Source organism: Ceratotherium simum, chromosome 37, assembly GCF_057802395.1.
Source record: "Ceratotherium simum simum isolate JZ-2026a chromosome 37, ASM5780239v1, whole genome shotgun sequence".
NCBI lineage: Eukaryota > Metazoa > Chordata > Mammalia > Perissodactyla > Rhinocerotidae > Ceratotherium > Ceratotherium simum.
Window position 1 is genome coordinate 17,175,023 of NC_141936.1, and position 23,364 is coordinate 17,198,386.

General features: G+C 38.6%; 1 protein-coding gene across 1 annotated transcript in view; it reads left to right on the forward strand.

Annotated features, from left to right (window-relative positions):
- FARSB (phenylalanyl-tRNA synthetase subunit beta) overlaps positions 1-23,364 on the forward strand; it is a 66,122-nt gene that overhangs the window by 19,150 nt on the left and 23,608 nt on the right. Inside the window, exons 7-15 of the mRNA XM_004427621.3 lie at positions 38-146; positions 1,324-1,394; positions 2,908-2,969; positions 4,380-4,431; positions 7,524-7,585; positions 7,865-8,072; positions 8,588-8,668; positions 12,265-12,357; positions 16,972-17,089. Coding sequence (XP_004427678.1) covers positions 38-146; positions 1,324-1,394; positions 2,908-2,969; positions 4,380-4,431; positions 7,524-7,585; positions 7,865-8,072; positions 8,588-8,668; positions 12,265-12,357; positions 16,972-17,089 — 856 coding nt within the window. The remainder of the gene's footprint in view (positions 1-37; positions 147-1,323; positions 1,395-2,907; positions 2,970-4,379; positions 4,432-7,523; positions 7,586-7,864; positions 8,073-8,587; positions 8,669-12,264; positions 12,358-16,971; positions 17,090-23,364) is intronic.

Below are 23,364 nucleotides of genomic sequence, written 5' to 3' on the forward strand. Positions count from 1 at the left end.
ATAAAAAACTAATTTTGTTTGACTTAATTTTTTTCAGACTGACAACCACCTTAAACATTATTTACATATCATTGAAAATAAACCCCTGTACCCAGTTATCTACGATAGCAATGGTGTCGTCCTTTCCATGCCTCCGATCATCAATGGTGAGTTATTTCTTAAGCATCATAGATTTTTTGCTGTTTTCTGCTATTCTTCAGCATTTCTGTAGAGTTCTCAATAGACTTGGCTGAAGCAAATAACTCTTAATCTGATCATCTCAGGTCTTGTGTAGATTTTATTGTAATAGTTCTTTTCAATTCATTTATTCAATGACGTTTTACTGATAATTTTTATATAACTTATAAATGTATAAAGATTTATAAGTTTATAAATATTTTCCAGTGCCAGGCTCTGGATTCTGTTATCTTCCTCCAAAGGGTCTTGATATCTTGATTTTAGCAGGTAATTCACTTGGTTAAACTCAAAATTAAAGTCAAATTCTGTCTTGCCTGCTGTTTTATAGTTAAATTAAAACTTTTAAACTGAATTTTACTGTGTTAATTCCTCTCTGAAGGCTTTTTTGATGAGGCAACTTGAATGTATTTACAAACTTTAATGACGTCAAAGCCATAGATGTTTGCTTTTCTGGAGGCGAGAAGCGGGGTTTAGTTGATTCGCAATGGGAAGGAGAGTCTTTTCCTCCTGAGACCTTGGACTAGAGTACAGTCATGTGCCACATAATGACCTTTTGTTTAATGATGGACCACATATGCCATGATGGTCCCATAAGATTAGTACGATTTAGCCTACGTGTGTAGTAGGCTATACCATGTAAGTTTGTGTGGGTACCCTCTGTGATGTTCATGCAACAACAAAATCGCCTAATGATGCACTTTTCAGAATGTATCCCAATGTTAAGCGATGCATGACTGTAGTTAAAGTGGTTAAGAACCTGGACTTCAGAGTTAGCCAAATCGAGACCCAAATCTTAGCCTTGCTGCTGAATAGCTCCTGATTGTGGTCAGTGAGCTTAATCTCTGAATCTTAGTTGTCCCGCCTGTAACTCCATCATAGGGTTGTGGTGAAGATGAGCTGAGACAACCCGTGTTAAGTGCTTGACATAGCACCTGATGCATTGAATGTACTCAGTAAAGGCTTGTTATTTCATCTTTATTCTCCAGCTTGCAATGGGGGCTTAATCTAAAAGCCATATATCCCCTTCCCTCTGAGGTGTCAGTTTATATTGTGTTCTAAATTAAAATGTTTCTGTTTTGTAGAGCTTTTTGGTGCACCTATATTTCTGAAACTGATTGTTTTGTCATTATTTTGTGTTCGTTGCAGGAAATCATTCCAAAATAACAGTAAATACTAGAAATATATTTATTGAATGCACAGGAACTGACTTTACTAAGGTAAAGAGAACTTTTATTCTATTTTTGTACTGTCAGACAGGATAGATATTATTTCTGGTCCAAGACTAAATAGCTAAACTTTAAAATATGTTTATTTTGTAGGTGGAAATATATTTTAGAAATTTATGAAGATGTAGATATTCTGTACTTTGGTTATGGTGCTTTCATTCCATCGAGAAATGTTTAATGAGCACTTACGGTCTTTCCAGTGCCTTGACTTTAATAACAAGTTACTTATTTCTTGACTTCAAGGAACTTGTAGTCTAGTGGGAAAATTAGCCATATGCATAACTTTAAAACAGAATGGGATAAGTATTGTAATGAGGTCTGCATAAATTGTTTATCTTAGTAGGTTTAATTTAAATGCGTAATTTGGTAACTTTGTGTACTTGGTAAAAATTTTTTTTAAAACGAACTGGGTATAAAGAAGTTTTATTGATAAAGAGTTTATGCACATAATGATATCCAGAATATGTAGAATAGTAGTTGTTCCCTCACTCTTAGTCACTACATGTATTGGATTGGATTGCTGTGAAAGCTTTTCTCTATGGCATATGATTTCTTTATGCCTGTTAAGTAAGGCGTGGAGTGAGCTGGCAGTTAAGCAGATGAAGACAGGGAAACCTGAGTGGAGGAGAAGGCTGGAGTACAGACGCAGGGCAGATAAATGGCGTTCACACACATCTTACAAGATGGGAGATCATTATAACGTGTTTCATTTACAACTTTTATGTGCCATGTTTGCCTTCAGAAATAGTGTCAAAGTAATATAATATAGCTTTTACTATTTAAAAAATTTTAATTTGTACATTAGCAGACCTTGACTATCTTTCCTGAAGCTTATATATAAAGAGTGAAGTATATATAAAAGCAAAGCATATATACCAAGAAGATTACTGTATTTGTTCCTAAGCATATGTTTTTTCAATTAAAATAGTTAAATCTCTGTGGCCCTCACTATGTGCCAGACATTACTTTACATGTTACATATACTGTATACTATATATATATACACACAGACACACACACGCACACATTTAATTCTCATAATAACCAAATGAGGTGGGAACTTTTATTGTCTCCATTTAGCGAATGAAGAAACTAAGGTATAAAGACTGTAAGTAACTTGCCCAGAGTCAGACTGCTGGTAAGTGGTTGAGCCAGGAGTCGGGTGTCTGGCTGCAGAGACTTAAGAGATTGGTAAGGTTTACTTGTGTAGTTAGCCATTTGTCTCTCTTGAAACTTGGTGGACCCAAAGGAGGGGGCGGGGAAGTAACTGATTTGTCTCAGTCATGGATGTAACTCTCAGAACTGCATAAATGCAGAACACGTGAAGATAAGGACAGGCCTACTTTAGCTCATAAGTTTTTATTCCACTTCCTTTTTTAGAATGCATATATAAAGGTCCATTTTTAGATGTTGGGGACTAAATTATATTAAATATTCATTTCCATCTGAGTGAAGAGAGAGTATATTTGTAGGTTGCCATAATATTTGTTTTTTTCCTTTGTAGGCAAAAATCGTTCTTGATATTATTGTCACCATGTTCAGTGAATATTGTGAGAATCAGTTTACGTAAGTTCGTTGGGCACATTTGTTGTTCTGAAGGCAGAGCACTAAGGCCTCGTGCTAAACATAAAATGAAAAATATGGTTCCTGTAACTTGAACGTATCTTTGGGGAGCTAAGACATATGCATAAATAATGTATAAAATAAAAAGATAAGTACTTTAAAAAGTTTCAGTGATGTTCTGGCTGTTTGTAATGGCAAGTTACTGCCAGCTGAGACAATCTAGGCAGGCCACATGGAGGCAGTGAAATTTAAGCTATGTTTAAGAATTATTGGATTTGAGAATGTAAACATGGAGGAACAGTAAAAGGAACAGCTAAACAGAGGTAGAGAAGCATATATAAGAGCAAAGCATATATCCCTTATATATCAAAAAACTACTACATTTTTTTCCGAAGTCTTTTTTTTTGGTGAGGAAGATTGGCCCTGAGCTGACATCTGTTGCCAATCTTCCTCTTTTTGCTTGAGAAAGATTGTCACTGAGCTAACATCTATGGCCATCTTCCTCTATTTTGTATGTGGGACGCTGCCACAGCGTGGCCTGATGAGCAGAGTGTGGGTCTGCGCCAGGGATCCGAACCTGTGAACCCGGGCTGCCAAAGCGGAGTGCGTGAACTTATCCACTACACCACTGTGCTGGCCCCAGCAAAGCTTATTTTTTAATTAAAAAAAAAATTGCTTAAACTATATGGCCCTTACTGTGTAGTACCAGCATTATTGTTTATTCTAGAGTATTAATTATAATTCAAAATAAATGTATAGGCCGGCCCCGTGGCTTAGCGGTTAAGTGCGCGCTCTGCTACTGGCGGCCCGGGGTTCGGATCCCAGGCGCGCACTGATGCACCGCTTCTCCGGCCATGCTGAGGCCGCGTCCCACATACAGCAACTAGAGGGATGTGCAGCTGTGACGTACAACTATCTACTGGGGCTTTGGGGAGAAAACAACAACAACAACAACAAAATCAATGTATAACTGTAGAAAGCATGACTGAAATTGTGTGGACAGTATCAGTCTTTTTTTTGTGAGTTGACTTGCATTTTACTGATTGTGTCAGCCAGCTTTTGTTGTGTAACACACCACGCTGGTAAAGCCTGGCATGTGTGTGTCAGTGTTGGCAGGGAGTCCACAGCGGACACGTGCTTTGCAGTACTGGTAAATAAACTCTTCAGTTGAGTTTAGTGGGCGCTGCCTGAAGAGATGTGCGGGCTGTAGGAAACGGAATAGTAGAGTAATGTCTATAGGATGTATATTCATTCACGCAGTGGTATTGGACTGTGAGTAGACTGAATGTGCTATGGCTGCAGTTGTAGACGAAGAGAAAGATTTGTTAACCATACACATTTCTAGGATTTATGGCCCTTTTTTTTCTTAAGTATTTTATTTCTGCCTTTTTTTTTTTTTTTTTTTTCCCTTAGGGTTGAAGCAGCTGAGGTAGTTTTTCCTAATGGAAAATCATATACCTTTCCGGTAAGTATTTAAGAAGTGACTATGATGATGATGATGACAGTAATAATGATGGCTATAGAGTGCTTGTCGTCTATCTGTCCGTCCATCCATCCACGTACCCACATGCCAGGCACTATACTGTGTACATAACATGGATTTAATCCTTACCTTAACCCTATGAGGGTGGGTGCTATTATTATGCCCTTTTCCAGAAGAAGACCTGGAGACCTTGAGATGTTAAATAAATTGCCTATTACTATTAAGTGGTGGGGCTAGGATTTAAGCCCAGACAGTCCGACTTCAGCTCCCAACACGCTACATTATACCACAGCATTATATGGCCATAATTCCTGTGATTTATTCTTATTATCTAGTTAACTGGGTAATTTATAGTCTTACTCCTTTTAAGATTACTCAGTCCTCCAAACCTAATTAGTGTATTCACACTTGAATTAACAATTGCCGAAGGTCATCACTGTAACTAATAGATAATTCCAGATGTATTAACAGGACTAATTTAGTAGTAAGCACAGTTATTGTGAAGACACAGGATCTTGGTAAAAAATCTAAACTAGCATTATTCTTAGTTCACTGGGCTTTTCTCCCAAGGTGGCTTTATAAATATAAAAATGGCCATTCTGACACATGACAGTATCTCAGTCATTTAGTTGTGGTTCTGATTCAGTGAGGCATTCTTTGATGGGCTCTTTTTCTTTATATTTTTCACTATCCCTCTATCATTTATGAAATGAATTAAAGCCTGGAATAGTTGCTACTATTTAAATAGCTTTTTAAAGTAGTTAAAAAACCTGCCAGGATCAAAACTTCCCCTCCTTGAAAACATTAGCATTTAGAATCATATTTTGTTCCAGAGTATTACTTATAATTTAAAATAAATGTGTAACTGTAGAAAGCATGACTGAAATTATGGGCAGTGTCAGTTTTTTAAGTTGATTTTAGTGGCTATTATCAGTTAGTATTTGTTATGTGACAAACTACTCCAAGACTTAGTGGCTTAAAACAACAACCATTTGTTTGTCTCCTGATTCTGTTGGTCACCTGGGAAATTCTTCTGGTCTGGGCTGGCTTGGCTAATCTCTGCTGGGCTCACTCGTGTGTAGTCAGCTGGTTGGTGGCCAGAAGCTGGATGACCTGGGATGGCCTCACTCACTTGTCTACTTGGCTGTGGGGACAAGTGTCTCTCATCACCCAGCAGGCTGGCTTGGGCTTCTTTACCTGGTGGTTGCAGGGTTCCCAACAGCAGGAGAGCAAGTCCAGTGCTCAAGTGCTTTTAAGCATGATGTCTTGTTGGCCAAAGCCAGTCATTTTGCTGATTCAAGAGTTGGGGAAGAAATAGACTCCATTTCCTGATGGGAGGACCTGCAGTGTCACATTGCAAGGCTGTGGATGCAGAGAGGAAGGATTTGTGGCCATTCATAGTTTACCACAGTAGTAGTTGGGGTTAGCCAGAAATAGCTTTTTAGTTTGTTTTAAAATAATGTCGATTTGAGAAAAGTTTCTTTTTCTTTTTAATATGAAGAATTGTCAAGTGTTAATAAGAGTGAAATATGTACTTTTGGGAAGAAAATTTATATCTTAAAATTTGGTTCACTTTTCTCTTTATGCAGATGATTCCTTGAAATCATTAAAGAGCTTTCATAAATTTGAAATGGTGGGCTTTCTGAAAAGGAGTACTACACCGGTGTTTTCATCATTTGTTCATTTATTTCCTTCTAAACTTAGAATAGAACAGCTCTTCTCAGATTGTCCTCCCAGAAGAGAATGATCCTTCCTACTCTGGGGGAAATTGATTTTTCCTTACATGAAATAGCATATTTTTCCAGACACTTTGAAAGTTCTTTCCTAGTCTTCTGTTATTTCCTATAAAAGAACAGAGTTTGGCGTAAGAGGGCTAGAGAAGATAATAAGTGGCAGGTGGTCAGAGAGCCTGATGGTTAACGGAGTAAGCTTTGGAATTAGGCTGCCTGAACTTGTTTATTAATTCATTAATTCATTAGTTTGTTAATTCATGCATGCATGCATTTATTCATTAACTGTATACCAAGTGCTTATTGTCTGACAAGCGTTTTTCTCAGCACTGGGAATACAGCAACACCAGGGCTCAGCTTACGCTCACCTTACCATTGTGATCTGGGACTAGTTATTAATCTAAAACTCAGATTCCTGTCTATAAAATGAGAATCCTAATAGTAGCCGTTGTGAGGGTTAAGATTCTCTTAAAAGTATGTCTTAGACTGTTTAGCTCATATCAACTGTTCAGTAAAGGTTTGTTATTACTATTGCAATCATTAGCATCTAGTTCAGTGCTTCTCAGACTAATGTGCATTCACATCACCTGGGGATCTTGATGACATTCACATTCGGATTCAGCAGGTCTGGTGTAACTGCACTAGCTATAAGAGCCTGAGAGTCTGCATTTCTAGAAAGCACTCAGGTGCTAATGATGCTTCTGCTCTGAGAACTGCATTTTGCATAGCAAGGTTCTGGCCCCTTGTCCTTACCTGAGTCCAAACAGGTTTTATGGCCTTTTTGCTAGTGGCAGTTATACTTCTGAGAGTAATTTGAGGTTAAGAAATATTCATAGATATGTTTCCAAAGGTGCTGAAAAGCCTGGATTTCAGCTTTTCCAGAAAAATGATAAGAAAGAAATGTCTTTATAACACTCTTAGACTTAGTATGATGGGTAGTACATTGTGACACTTGAATATTATTCTTTCTTGATCATAAACACCTGCTTGCATGAGATGAGACTGAAAATCTTCAGGGTTGATAAGCATTTTAGAAATGAGGTAATACACCAGTGTTTGACAGAGAGAATGGTGATTGACCATTGAAAAGAGAAAAATATTTGGCATTTTATATTGTTTCCAAGCAGTTCCATTTGTCTAGCAAGTAGAATGTTCATATATGAATATAATGTAGCAAACTTATTCATCTATAATAATGTTTTGAAACACCACGTTTATTTTCAATGTCTGGCTCTAGTGACAGTTTCTTGGGAGGGTAATGAAACTACAATGAGTTGAATTAGAAAGAGGCTAACACTGTATCTGATGGGGGATGATTTAAGCTTCTCAAACGTTTTCTTTAAGGAACTGGCTTACCGAAAGGAGATGGTGAGGGCTGATCTAATTAACAAAAAAGTTGGAATCAGGTATGGTCTGAAAACTTCATTTATTTATTTACTGTTGGAGAGAATTCAAGAGTGAAGTGCACACAAGACTATGTAACTTTTTCTGAAAGAATGCTTGGAGAGGGTTTTGATATCCTCTCAGCAAGTGAAGTGATGGTGGAACATCAGTTAGGATGTCTGGTGTTGAATGGAATTCAAAGAGAAAGATGACTATTTCAGGTAGTAGCATGTTTTAAAATAAAATAAAAACACGTTTTAAATAAACCAGTGAAGTTTATGGTTTGTACATTCCTATTTCAGAGAAAGTCCAGAAAATCTTGCCAAGCTTCTGACCAGGATGTGTTTAAAGTCAGAAGTCATCGGTGATGGGAATCAGATTGAGATTGAAATCCCTCCAACCAGAGCTGACATTATCCATGCATGTGATATTGTAGAAGATGCAGCAATTGCTTATGGGTATAACAACATTCAGATGACTCTACCGAAAACATACACCATAGCTAATCAAGTAAGATTGCACCCTTAAGTAAACACTCCTTATTGTTAGAAACTGATTATTGACTGCCAGGAAGGTTTCGAGAAAAACAGAACATAGGAATTAAGCAGTATTTGGACATGCTCTGCTATGGGAGGCATTTGCTATGGAGAGGATACAAAACAGATGTCCAACTGATTAGAGTAAGTTGAAAACCTGTGATGATTAGTTCTTTGAAGAAAGACAGGTTTCGAGTTTGGAGCCCTTGGTGAGTATTTAACTGGGAGATTCATTTTCTCACCCTGGGCCCGAAGGCAGAAGCTGTGTGGGAGAGGTGGAAGGGGGGTTTGTACGTTTGTGTAGGAGTGCTGGGGTGGTGAGGTGGGCGGAGGGAGTAGTAGGGAGTGGGAGATGGTGGTATTAGCAGTACTTTATTAGTAAGGATAGAAGGGTGGTTTCCTTTAATGACATGTTCTGTATGAATCTCTTTTTTAAAAAAAAATAGGAAATTTTATTGAGGTGAAATAAAGTAAATATTTTTTTTCCAGTTTCCTCTTAATAAGCTTACAGAACTTCTCAGACATGACATGGCAGCTGCTGGATTCACTGAAGCACTTACTTTTGCTCTGGTATGTTTTCATTTACCTGATTAGCTGATTATTTGCTTTGAATCTCTGAATTATTGATTCCTTATAGGAATTTATAAAATCTAGACTGCTAAAATTTCCAGGTTCCAGAATGACTTTGTTCCTTGAGATTGTACAATTTCTGGTGAAGAAATGTTGAAGATTTCTTTTTTTGAGTCACAGAAAAACATGAAGGACAAAAATAGTGTCTTAAATGACAGATGACAATGTATTTTATAGTTTCATTAAGTGTTGAGAGATCACAGCGAATTTCATAACCAAATTTATTATGTTAGAACTTTTAGTCTTAATTTGGTTATGGCTGTGCCCACTAGATGCCGCCCTGGTTAAGGGCTTGTGGACTGTTCCACATTAAACTTATTTCTTTGTCTTTGAACATGTTCACAAACATTTGCTTTGAGTTGAAAAGCTGACATAAAAGGCCTAAATCAGGAAATGAATTTTATTAGAAAATCAGAAGGAAATCCCCCTCCCCCACCAGACTGACCATTTGAAAAGAATAAAATGTATATGCAATTCGTAGTTCCCTTTTCTCTCTTGCCCGGTGTTTCTCTGGTGCCTATAGTGTAGTTCTTGAGTATTCAAGTAAGTTGCAGCTCAGTGATGTAGGACAAAACACAAAACAAAACAAACAAAAACAACTAAAAAATCTACTTCTTTTTCTCCCTCCAACTCAACTCTGGCCCTAAAATTCTCAAATCTGATAGAGTATTTACAGAAGGCAGTAGTGGGAATTACTACCAGTACACAAACGGTTGTTAAGGGGATGCAGCAATTCTCACGTCACTTTACCGTGCATTTGTAATTCATAGGATATCAACCTCAGAAGGGACCTTACAGATCTAGTTGAACATCTTCATTTTTATGACTTAGAAATCATTTGTTCAACATTTATGGAGTATCTATTGTATACTAGGCATTTACCAGTGAGTACCGATGTACCAACTGTACCTGAGGCTGAGAGAGGACAATTAGCTAGCAAAGGTGACACAGCCAGCAGGAGAACCATGAGCAGAATCCTGGCCTTTTGACTTCTAGAGCAGTGCTTTTCTTTTGTCTCATCCTATGTATGCTAGGTTGCTAGTGCCATGTCATTCATATATGTATACACACATACATATACATACACAGTCGTGAACATCAACGATTTCATGTGAAATGGAATACAAAAAGTAGCATGAGACATGTATTTCCTTTTTTTAAATTATATTAAGTGGTACAGGGTTGATTTTAAAGGATTGAACTTTACAGAACCATGTAGAGTAAACCATGAGAACTCCCCGCCAACCTCAGATCCTACTTTCCTCCCCAGAACTAACTGCTGTTAAAACTTTGGCCTGTTTTTCCCTGCCCTTTCATGTGAGTATGATTTTACATTTGATTTTGTAACTGTAGCCCCACACACCTCAGGGGAGCACATACTCTGCCTCCTGACTGGTAGCTGCTCTGCAGGGAGAGTTTATCCTGTGTCAGGGGCTTTATGTACGTGATTGCATCTCTCAGTGCAGTCCTGTGAAGTAGCTGTTCCTGTCTATACAGTGGTTAATCTAGGTAACTTGCCCCACTCCACGCAGCCGGTTGGCTGTGGGCCAGGGATTCCAGCCCAGGCCTGTCTGCACCCAAGGCCTATGACAGAACTCTCCCCCAGGAATGCCACAAACAGTCTTCAGCTGTCCCAAGTCACTTTAATACATTGTTTATCGCTGTGGGGAAAAGGAGTGAGGTGCTAGAGTTTCAGATTTGTAATAACAGTTTTCCTGAAGGAATTTCAACATTAAGGGTATTTATAAAGTTACGTACTTGATGAGTAAACCTCAGCATCGCTGAGCCGTCTGTCTAGTTTTGCACGAGAGTAACAGCACTTCTTTTCCTAAAACCCAGCCCTTGACTTCCCGAGTGTAAGTAATTCACATCTCATCATTATGATTTTTGTTTTATCTGCATACTAGTAATATTTTCTTTTAAATTAGCTCGCTTTTAAAACTAAGTACCTACTTGAGCCTTATTATAAGATTAATGTCTGTCAAAATTTTGGGCTTCATTTACTTGTATTTTTTCTAACACTAAAATAAACACGTCAATATTCACATTTAAAAAATATTCCTTCCTGTATACTAGCTACTGCCACTTCAGGATACTTTGATTTAAACTGCTGCTCATCTCAATTCCTTATCATCCATCGTCACGATAAAGCACAAGGTCTCACATACCTAGCTGCACTGCCATGTGTCGGTGGAGCCTTTTTCTTGTATAGACAGTTCAGTTTGAGAGTAGATTGCATCATGTAAATTGCATGTCCTAAGTAACCGATCACATTATATCTAAATCTTGTTATAAAAACTCCTCCAGCTGTGAGAAAGAAATGGTTATTCCCAGCGTGCCTGCCTGCATTCACCACTTCTGCAGTCATGCAGATCAAGGAGTTTTTTCCTGGTGTGCCCTGATTTGGCTTCAGGATCCTTCCCAAGAGAGCATAGCAGGAATCATTAGAACTGGCATTGGCATAAGATGAATGTAAACCCATGCTTTTTTTCTAAGTGAAATACAGACCAACTAGTCCTTGAAGACCATTTTGTAGAACAGTGCTATGAGCGTATCACCTGACATGGGAAAATAGTTGAGTAATCTGATGGTACATCAGTTTTCATGCTGGATTTTAAACTCTTTCTCAAAAATTTAGCATTACTATAGATGATAATGGTTTATTTTTAGTACTGATTTATTAATCATCATCATTGTTAATATTTTTTGAGCACTTTGTGCTAGGTACTTTATTTGCATTATCTCATTTATTATTAGACTTGATGTATCTTGTAGTCAGTGAGTTTTATTTTCATAACTTCTGTCTGTCATCATGGTTTTTGAGTGTGACAAGCCTCTTCTCTTTTTGGTGGGCGAATGCCTAGCAGTTTATTAATTACCCGGAGCTTTATCAGGCACATGTGCGCAGTTAAATGATATAGTAGGAAGAATGTTGGGCAGAGTTCAGGCCACTTGAATTCTGCTCTCAGTCCTACCATTCTGTGCGAGTCAGTATAGATTTAGCAGGGATTACAGTGGTAGTCAAAACAGAAAGCCATAGGAACACCAAGGAGGGAGAGAGAATTTCTGACTGGAGTCACTAGGGATATTTTTATAAAAGAGGAGGAGGAAGTGTCATTTAAGTAGAGTCTTGGGGGACGGCAGCACGTAGGGTGGGGAGGGCATTTCAGGTAAAGGTAGGGAAAAGCGTAAGGTTCAGGGAATGGGTAGGGAGTTGTAGGAGATTAGACTGGAAAGGTAAATGGGAGGCTAGCTTAGGAAGGGCCCAAATACAGGTACACCACCATCTCCATGTAGATGGTGGGCTCCAGCTCTGTATCGTGGCTAGAGTGCATTGTAGGAGAGCTATTAATGTTAAATGGCATCTGCTGTGGACCTGAATTAATATTTGTTTCTTCTTAGCTTATTCTTAACTTACTGATTTATATAGGGAATCTGCATTGCAATGAGACCATAAGTTGACTCACAGCGTTACTCTTTACATTAAATTTAGTCATCGCTTTTCCATGTTGATCTATTTTGTATGTACTTCTTAGTGCTCCCAAGAAGACATTGCTGATAAACTTGGTTTGGACATCTCTGCAACAAAGGCAGTCCACATCAGTAATCCTAAAACAGCTGAATTTCAGGTAAGAATTGTAAGTAGATAAGAATTTGGGTAAAAACTGAGAGGCAGTACACGAATTATGAAAAGTCTCTTTAGTTATTAATACCTCAGATGGCAAAATCTTAAAGCTTTTTAAAAATCTCTTCTTGGTTGTTTGATACTTCGGTATAGTATCAAACCAACCAAGTCTAGATACTTGGTTGGTAGATACTTTGCTGACAAAAATTCTTAAAACTTCTTATAGTCTTTTCTTGGTTAACTTTACAGGTGGTTCTTACTTGCTTTCTGCTGTCTAGCCCATTCTTTCTTGTCTGAAGATTCCATTTCATAATTGATTTTTTAGTACTATTTTCAGATTTCATCTCTTTTCCACCCGTTAGTAATAAATGAATCAGCACCTGTTCCCGGTACCCCTATTAAGTCATTCACTTCGAATTTAGTTGTCATATCAGTTCTTGACTGTGCTGCCTGTGTCTTTCATTATAATTGTCTAGTTTATTGGCAGTTTCATGTAGAATTTAGGAGTATTTAAATGAGAATGATGCCACCTTAATAGTAAATGTTAAATGATTTACATTATAGATTAGGAGATTAACTATAAAAAGCAAGCATTTCAAGATTATAATATCTTTGCTTATTAATGACTTCATCTGTTTGATACTAATAGCTCGCGTTCTGTTTTCCTTGCATATGAAATTCTATATGGTTTTTTAAACCCAAGCTTTAGAGAAAAATCGTGTCTTCCAGGATCAAGGAGAATCTCAGAACTGGACGGAAATGCTTTTAAGAAAGTTACTGCTGGGGCTGGCCCCGCGGCATAGTGGTTAAGTTCGTGCGCTCCGCTGCTGGCGGCCTGGGTTCGGATCCCGGGGGCGCATCAATGCACCGCTTGTCAGGCCATGCTGTGGTGGCGTCCCATATAAAGTGGAGGAACGTGGGCACGGATGTTAGCTCAGGGCCAGTCTTCCTCACACACACACAAACAGACTAAATAAATAAAATAAATAAATTTAAAAAAAAGAAAGAAAGTTATTGCTATCATAAAATAATATCTGAACTCTGTGATTTGAGATAGTTTCCTTGAATCTTGGTTTTCACTTCTGTAAGAGTAGGGGGCTGGATTAGTTCTAAAAATTCTAAAAATGTTTAAATCTAACTTAAAAAAATCTAAATTTTATAGAACTACCTACTAATGTGGCAGATTAGAGCTGGACTAATTTAAAGAACTACTTGGTGGTGATATGCATCAAGTACATAAATTCTTTCTCTCTACTTAGTGTCAGAACTTAAAGAATCCTTACACTGGTTTGGAAGGATTGTGATAATGAGTTCTTATGTTTTGTTTTCTGAGTCTGCTAGCTTTTCTGCTGTGTTTAAAAGATGCCCGTGGTGTTCTTTTTAATGTGAAATATTCAAGTTTATTTGGACAGACTAATTTTTTTAGTAAATCTTAATGAATTTTTGAGTTTATTCCATATTTTCCTTTGTCCCCAGTTTTATTTATCAAACCTGATGGATTTCTTAAGATGTGGTAATGTTATGTTCTTTAGAGTTTACATCTTTTGTCTTATCTATTTTATATAAGTGGAAGGAAAACAAATCAGAAACACATTAAATGTTACTATTAAATAGCTGTGGCTTTGCACATTTAAGAATCAATATTTCTTAATAAAATATGTTAGAGGGGCCGGCCCAGTGGTGCAAGTGGTTAAGTGCGCGCTCTCTGCTGCAGCGGCCCGGGGTTTGCAGGTTCGGATCCTGGGCGCGCCCCGACGCACCGCTTGTCAGGCCATGCTGTGGCGGCATCCCATATAAAGTGGAGGAAGATGGGCATGAATGTTAGCCCAAGGCAAGTCTTCCTCAGCAAAAAAAGAGGATTGGCAGATGTTAACACAGGGCCGATCTTCCTCACAAAAAAGAAAAAAGTACGTTGGAGATGAAAGAGAGTCGATCTTTTAGACTTGATAGATTCTGTATTTTACTCCTGCATTATGAATACATATCTCCTACCATTACTAATGTGGCTAACAGGTTTATATTTATTTAAGGTTAAAATAAATGTAAAGTTGTTTGTAGGCTTGTAACTATTTATTGGCTAAGCCCATTCTTTCTTCTGCATAATTCTTAACTTTGGGAAAAATTTTCGCTGTTCATATTTTCCCAGTTGTTTCGATTTTTTTTAATAGTTTGATTGATTTTGATTGATTTGGGATTCAGATGAGTTTCTTACATCCAAGTTGATTGATGTACTTAAGTTTCTTTTAATCTACAGGTTGCCCCTCCATCCATCCATGTCTCTCTGTCTCTGTCTGTCTTTCTTCCTTTCATTTGTTTGTTGAAGGAACTGGGTCATTTGTCTTGTAGAGTTGTCACGTGAAGGATTTTGCTGAATACATTCCAGTGGTCCCCTGTATTTCGGGTAAATTGGTAGTTAGATCTAGAAGCTTGATTAGATTCAGGTTTGACTTTTAATATATATATATTAGTGTAGGTTTTTAAAATAAGCATATAAGGCTTATCTATAAAATAAACTGAAAAAAACTAAGAAAAGTATCTACAAAAGTAGCTTGCTTATATTACTTATTCCAATAAGTTAAGCTTCTAACTTTCTTTCAACATTTTAGTTTTGTTTCTATGAATAGTCTGGGCACTTTCTCCCCAGCTGGGAAAGTGAATGATATTTAAGAAAGCACTGAGTTGAAGACATATAGCTGCTTGCTGGTAGGTGGAAACATCTTCTCTTTTTCCCTCAACACACAATCTAGCAAGTCCTATTAAGGGCTCACTACTACTTGTGCAGGATCCGGGAGGGGCTGCTGTTTTTTTTAGCTAGGGTGGTCAGGGCCAGTCTCTGTGGGAGAAGACCTTTGAGCAGAGACTTGAAGGAAATAGCCACATGCGAATCGAGAACAAGAATGTACAAGGCAGAGGAGAGCAAGTGTGGAGGCCTGCGATGGAAACCTGCTTGCAGTGTGTGGCTGGAGCGCAGTTAGCTGGGGGAGCAGCAGATGTTGAGGTTGGAGTGGGGGCCAGCGCCAGATTCACGTAGGGCCCCATATAGGCCATGGGTTGTGTTCAGAATTTGCTGGGGACCTATTTGAGATTTTTGAGTAGGGGAGTTCCATGATCTGATTTAAGTCTTAAAGGGTCTCTCTGTGTGGAGAGTAATAGACCATAAGGTGGCAGGAGCGGAAGCAGAGAATCCGGCTTAAGAAGCTCATGCAGGGCCGGCCCCGTGGCTTAGCGGTTAAGCGTGCGTGCTCCGCCGCTGGCGGCCCGGGTTCGGATCCCGGGCGCGCACCGACGCACCGCTTCTCCGGCCATGCTGAAGCCTTGTCCCACATACGGCAACTAGAAGGATGTGCAGCTGTGACATACAACTGTCTACTGGGGCCTTGGGAGGGGGGAATAAATAAATAAATAAAATCTTTAAAAAAAAAAGAAGCTCATGCAATAGGCTGGGCAAAAGAAAGTATTGGAGTCTTACTGCAGAGCCCAGACTCTTAACCATGATGTCATACCACTGCTCATAAAACCCTTCCGGTAACGTGATGTGTTGGAGGCTAGTGTGCCTCTTATAGCTTAGAATGAGAAATTTATTTCACAGAAAAAAGCAAAGAAGTTTTGCTTTTTTTTTTTTGTTTTTTTAAGAACTAGCATGGGGGCTGGCCCAGTGGCATAGCGGCTAAGTTCACCTGATCCGCTTTGGCGGCCTGGGGTTCGCGGGCTCGGACCTACATACCGCTCATCAAGCCATGCTGTGGCTGTGTCCCACATACAAAATAGAGGATGATTAGCACAGGTGTTAGCTCAGGGACAATCTTCCCCAAGCAGAAAGGGAAGATTGGCAACAGATGTTAGCTCAGGGCCAATCTTCCTCACTAAAAAAAAACAAAAAACTAGGATGTATATTTGTATTTCTCATGAATAGTGAGCATGAAATAACTCCACATTTTTCCTGTTGTTTGGCTACTGAGTGAAGACTGTACTCTCAAGCTGCACAGAGTAGCTGCATGGTCTCTAGTGCCACACATTTGTGTTCTGTTTTCCTCATTGTCCTGGTATTTCAATTGCATTGACATTTTCCCTTGTCCTGGTTTTTAAAGATTTGGTCAGTTCATATTTAATTGATTTAAATATTTGTTTTTCTGTTTTTTCTTTTTTTATTGAGGTAACATTGGTTTATAACATAAATTTCAGGTGTACGTCATATTTTGATTTCTGTGTAGACTACATCAAATACATACAAATGTTTGTATTTCTTATAATCTACTTCAATTACTTTGTGAAATGAAGCAGGATATGAAAATTTGCACATTTGAAATCTTGAAAGCTAAGTATAATTTTTAAAATGATAATAAAATAACCAACCCTGGATAAAGCAATTATATTTGTTATAATATTTGTTTTTCACTTAATCAAATGTATGATTTTTCATTTTGTAAGTGGAAGCCAGAATGCTTTCAATTCTCTTAGTCTCTTGGAATTAAAAATTAAAAATGACTTGGATATTGAGGCATCGCATTTTTCAGAAGTGTCTTCCTTTGAGACCATGGAGTCTTTCCACTTTGTCTCTAACGCAGTATGTCTGTTCCGTTCCTATTTGGTCAGTGCAGTTTCATGTCTTCTCCTGTAGGTGGCACGCACTACCCTTCTTCCTGGCCTCCTGAAGACCATAGCGGCGAATCGGAAGATGCCCCTTCCTCTGAAACTGTTTGAAATCTCTGACATTGTAGTCAAAGATGCTACCAGAGGTAAGACTTGAAGTCATTTTTGATTTGTATACCTAAAGCATATTTTTATTATGAAAATTTCAACTGAGTATAAAAGTAGAGAAAATAGTATAATTATCCCTGTGAATCCAGCACCCAGCCTCAGCAGTTATGAACACGTGGCCAGGCTTCTTTCATTTATACTGCAACCCATTTCCTCATGTTATTTTAGTGTAAATCCTAGACGTTGTATTTCATCAGCAGACACTTTATTATGTCTTTCTAAAAGATAAGGACTACCACTTTTGTTAAAATAACCGAACACTATTATCTTATCTTATTATCATCAAATATCCGGCTAGTATTTAAATTTTCCCAATTGTCTCATAAATCTGATTTTCATGATTGATTTATTTGAATCAGTCCAAGCAAGGTCCAGATATTTGTTATGTCTCTTATTTCTTTTAATGGAAAGCAAATTTTAACAAAGAATTTAATAATATTTATGAAGAGCCCTGTTAAAACCTCAACTTGAAAAGCACTATGAAATATTTCTTTTTTTTTTTTTTTTGTGAGGAAGATCAGCCCTGAGCTAACATCCATGCCAATCCTCCTCTTTTTGCTGAGAAGACCGGCCCTGAGCTAACATCTATTGCCAGTCCCCCTCCTTTTTTTCTCCAAAGCCCCAGTAGATAGGTGTATGTCATAGTTGCACGTCCTTCTAGTTGCTGTATGTGGGACACGGCCTCAGCATGGCCGGACGAGTGGTGTGTCGGTGCGCGCCCGGGATCTGAATCCCGGGCCACCAGCAGCGGAGCGTGTGCACTTAACCGCTAAGCCATGGGGGTGGTCCCCTGAAATATTTTTCTTTCTTATATCACATGATTTATATGCATATCATTTTAACGTACTTGATATCTTGTAGTTCTAGTTTAGCAGTGACCATTCAATCACTGTTGTACAAATGATTATAAATGTGTTTGTACCAATTTTTATTTCCTTTGAGTATGGCCTGGACGTGTTAGTATAGCAGGTTGCTTGGCCCAATATTTGGAATGCAGTGGTTATTTAATAAATATATTTACTAAGTACTTAAACCTGATTGCCAAGAAAGTCTGTCTCATTCAAACTTCTCCGTGTCTTCAACCTTATACAAGACCAACTGTCTGTCTCGAGCTGCCTGTGTGGTCATCTCTTGGTGAGCGGTGCCGTCGAATGACTAAATTGCCGGCAGTATTTCTTTGGTTCCCTGGATTTAACAGGTCAAGTCCTAGCAGCATTTATACAGTGAGCCTTACTCCAGATTCTGGAGAAAAAAGTGTGTTCTTTTGAATCAGTTGACAAAAGCAGAGGCCTTTTCCTCAATTTCTCCTGAAGAGGATCCTATGGCATCATTCTAACTACCAAACGTAATCGAGAACTATTGGCAGTAAATCGGCCTGTCTTAGGAAAAAGATATTATAAAGGTATGACCACCTCGACTGTCTGTGTGTAGACTGTCCATAGCAGACTTGTCAGTCAAGGCCGGGTTCCGTCTGCCCCCCAGTTGGCAGCCTGTCTTCAGTTAATAGCCTCACCTTATGTTTATGTGGTGCTTTTTACTTTTCAAAAAAAAATTTTTAAGGGTGCTTTTTCTCTTTTGATTGTTAAAACATTTCTATGAGGCAGATGGGAGAAAATATTGTCCCCATTTAATATATAGGAAAATTAAGACAGAAAAGTGGTAATTTGCCCAAGGCTGCATAAAATATTGGACTTAGAGCTAGGGCCAGAATTTTGGTTTCAAGTGCATGTATCCTTAGAGAATAAAAGTTTATTTTCATGTCAGTCTTTGTAGAATTTTTCTTAGATGATAAATCTGCTGTAATAAAAATCAGAAAACATTTTTAGTGCCAGCTGCAAATAGTTTTGAGGGTTCTTGTGCCTCAAATCCTCCACTGGTACAGATAACTGAAAATTTGTTATAATTCCAGTGTCAAATTTTTCTGTTAACTTTGACTTGTTTCCTTTCATCTTAGTTCTTTGAGTTTTATGTTGTCTTGATCCTTGGTGATTCATTCAAATTTATAAATATAGGATTAGGTTAATTACACTGGGTTTCCTCAAAGCTTTTGTAATACTATTTCAGCAATAGGCCTCTTCCCTAATTGCAGGCGCTCCCTGCAGGGCTCTGCAGGGCTGGGCATGCTCACAAGCAGGCAGCTCAGAGTCTTGGAGGGTGAGGGTGAGGAGCAAGCTGGGGTCCCCACAGTTGCTACAAGGAAGGTTTCGCAGTAGGCGTGGGGCACTTGATTGCAATCCTGGGTGGAGGTGCCTTGGCTGTTTTTCTTTTCTTCTGTTTCTTAGGAAGGTGGAAGGCCCAGGCATAGACTTCTCTCTGCCCCACGGCCCATGCTTGGAGATAACGCCCTATTGAGAGAGAGCTCTTCTCAAGCTCTAGTGCTATAGGCCATTGTGTGACAAACCCCAGAAACCCATCCATGTACTTGTTAACACAGAGATTTGTATGTCTTCTGCACTTCGTTGCGTCAGGAAGAAGAGTTCTCCTCTCTGTAGCAGACCTCTTTTATACCTGTTTTTAGTTGTGATTATTCTGCTTTATTTCTCCATCGATCCATTTCCATCTGATGCTACTTTTGCCTGTTGTCTCACACCATTATGGTTTATTCTTTTCTTTAAAATTTCCTATCATATCAATGGGATTTGAGGAATGAGAGGAGGTAAAAATGAGCTCAATGAGTCCACCATCTTGAAAACATAGGTTTGCTTTAATTTATTTGGAGTGTTTCCTATTTAGGTAGGCCTAGATGTTGTTTCATTACAAAAGAAGCTTTCTGATGGATTATTCTAGATATGTACATGTGGACTCCCTACTTGTCATCTGGTCTGCCTAGAGGCCTCCATAGGAGATGCCATGCCGTAGAGGGACTCTGCAGCCTGCGTGCCTGGGTTTCAATCGTGGTTCTGCCACTTACCAGCTGCTTGACTTTGGACAATTTGTTTAAAATCTCTGTGCCTCAGTTTCCTCCTCTCTACAATGGGAATAATGATATCACTTATTTCATTAGATTTGTCATAAGGATTAAATGAAATTGCATTTTGAGCAGTCCCAGCCACACAATAAGGTGTTTGCTCTTGCTGTTACGATATAGTGATCCCCAAGGCCAGATACCTAGCATCCAGGTCTCTGGGAATTTTCCACTAGAATGACTTGAAAACCTTTGCTGGCCATTAAAGGGTTAGTGTCGCCTTGCTAAGGCACTTGGGCTCACTTTTATCCTAACCTTTGACTTAATTGGTTTTTCTTCTGTTGTGCACTGTTGTGTTTAGGATAAGAAAACCAAATTGTGCTAATGTGGGGATTTACTTAAGAAAATAGGAATGTTGTTTTTTTGAGTGATTCATCACCCACTTCTTTTCAATGAATTGAGTACATATGTTTTTATTGTCTCTCAAACTGGTAACCATTTCTCTGTTGGAGTTACGTTGGCCATTTCCTCCTGAATAATGAAACTATTTTGAAGAAAAAGAATCTAGACCATCAGAAGTGAAATGATATGGGCCGGCCCCGTGGCTTAGCGGTTAAGTGCGCGCGCTCCGCTGCTGGCAGTCGGATCCCGGGCGCGCACCGACGCACCGCTTCTCTGGCCACACTGAGGCCGTGTCCCACAAACAGCAACTAGAAGGATGTGCAACTATGACATACAACTATCTACTGGGGCTTTGGGGGGAAAATAAATAAATAAATAAAATTTAAAAAAAAAACAAAGAAGTGAAATGATAGAGGAGTTTTCCAGTTAATATGAAAATGTCCCAAATTTTCATTAATGAGGACAGTACCCAAACTACTGGTTCACAATGGATGGAGATGTGTGGCAAGAGTGGTCAAGACAGTCTCGTTCATTGCACTGGTAGCAAAGTATTTTTGAGTTCCTTTTCTTTGCCAGGGACTGCTTGGAATATAAGAGAAGGAGTTGCCAGTCTTGAGGGAGACAGACCGGTGAACGGATTTTACAGATAGAGCTCCAGGGGAATGTGCAAGGTGCCCTGATAGCACAAAGAAGGGAGTGACAGCTGCCACTAACTTGTTTTGTAACATTGAGGAAAAACCCAACCCTCTCAGCCTCACGTCCCTTTTGTGTAGGCAAGCATATCTTCCAAAATGGAAATGGAGAAGGAATCTCTCCTGGATTTCAATGTGCCTCATGCAAATTTTGTCTGACCTGCATTCCTGTAAGAGCAGAGAAAGACTACTAACCCCTATTTTCATGTTTGACCTCCCTGGATAGTTTCTTATGTTAATGTGGAGTTTTGGACTGACCATCCATGTTGTGAGGCTGTCAGCCTGCCCATTTAGTGACGAAGTGACAAGTCAGGCAAACTTCTCAAGTATTAAAACTCCCACTCTGCGTCTGACGTAGTCCAGTTCTTGGAGGCTGAGCCACCCACCACATTCATTGAGTTGTAAGATCTGAAGTTGCTGCAAGATTTAAAAAAATTAGTCATGACTCAAGGGACTAAGTTGATTTATCCCTTTTGTTGGGCAGAGTGGCATCTGTCTTTAGAATGAGAAGTTAAATGCAGACTCTGCTGTGGGTTAAATTTTCAACTTTATAACAGGGAAGTCAGGAGAGGCAGCACTGAAGCTATCAAATCAGGCTGCTGTGTGAGTTATTGATCAGTTTCAGTTGTTAATACTTTTGTTTTTCTGTTCCATGTCAAGAATAACTAAACTATAAACAAAATAATAAAAAATTACTTCAGAGGAGCAATTGTGAATTGCTAACCCTCATGCCCAGAAAAGCAACTATGTTTTGCGACGTTCAGCATTCTGGCCTTTTATTAAATGCAGATTGAATTCCACCACCACGATGGTTGCTGAAGCGGCCAGTATGCCTAGAAGCTCACAGAAATGGCAGGAGAAAACGTATCACTGGTTGAGTCTGTTTAAAAGGAATGATAGCCTAGGAAAGAAGCCTTAGTTTGTAAAGTATTTTGGGTGACTTAGGTTTAGCACGATACAGTCATCCAGTTGTCAATTTGACAGAGACCTGTGGAGAACCCTAATAATCAAACTGCCATGCACTTTAGTTTCAACTGCTGCGTTTAAAGAATGTGGGGTTTTGATAATTATTATAGTAGATGCAATAGGTTAAAGGCCATTGACTACCCGGAGGCCTCCAGTTCCCTCGCTTGTCTGAGCCAGCACACCTAACTGCAAGCCTTCACTTCTCGCTCAGACCATTCCTACTCTCTCCAGAGCGTCACTGCCGTCCTGGTACAGCTGCATTCCCTCTGCCCCCGAATTGCTGTTAAAACAGTTTCTAAAATTTCACATTCTCCCTGAAGCTTTTCTAAATCAGAAAATGATCTGCTTCTTACTCTGCCTAGTTTGAATGTGGAAATCCAGAATTTTTTTTGTTAACTTTAATTGCAATATATGTATTTAAGATTCTTGTTCCTTTCTCTCCCTGAACCACCATGGCTGCATAGAACATAACTAATTTACTGTTGTTTTATGATTTGGTTTGTTCTTTCAATTTGCTGTCCGTTTGTACCATTTGTGTATCTGTCTTATATTGTAACTTACTAAGATATAGGGGCCAGATCTTTATAGTTTTTCATATAACTCTTTGCTTAATAAAGAACTCAATAAAAGCATTTTCATTATGAGCTTGTGAAATACTTTAGCTCTGAGAAATTGTCCATTAATTCTGCAGCCGTCAAATAACGGAAGATTATCTAGTGTCCACATGTGGAATGCGGTTTTCTGAAGAGAGCTTATGTCATCCGTCTGGATTAATCTAATTTTACTACTTCATATTTTTGGCATGTAGAATTTCCAATTAATAATTCAAAAAACATGGGGGTAAGGAACATTGACATTAACGATATTTGAAGTAGCATCATTCGCATATGTGATGGCCTCTTAACTGCGTAAATAACATCATTTTTAATCTAGAAAGTTATTTTGGTACATTTGGTTCCACATAGTTAAGATCTGCTAACATGAGTATAATGTGCTCTGTCATGCATTGCATATTTTATTTTTTTAATAGATAAAAACCCATTCCAGATTTAACTAAATAAAAGCCAACCCACAAGGATATAACTTTTTTCCTTCATTCATTGAGAAGGTCATAGATTTTTCCTCACGTTTGTTTCTTGGCTTTCAGCATTATTTCAAAAAAAAAAAATTTGTACTTTAGTGCTATAATTAATAGAAGTCTTTTACAGAAAATTGTTCTTAAGTTTTCTATGTCTGTTTTTAAAGATAAAAATATATTTGTAATAACTTTAAGAACTTTCATGAATTT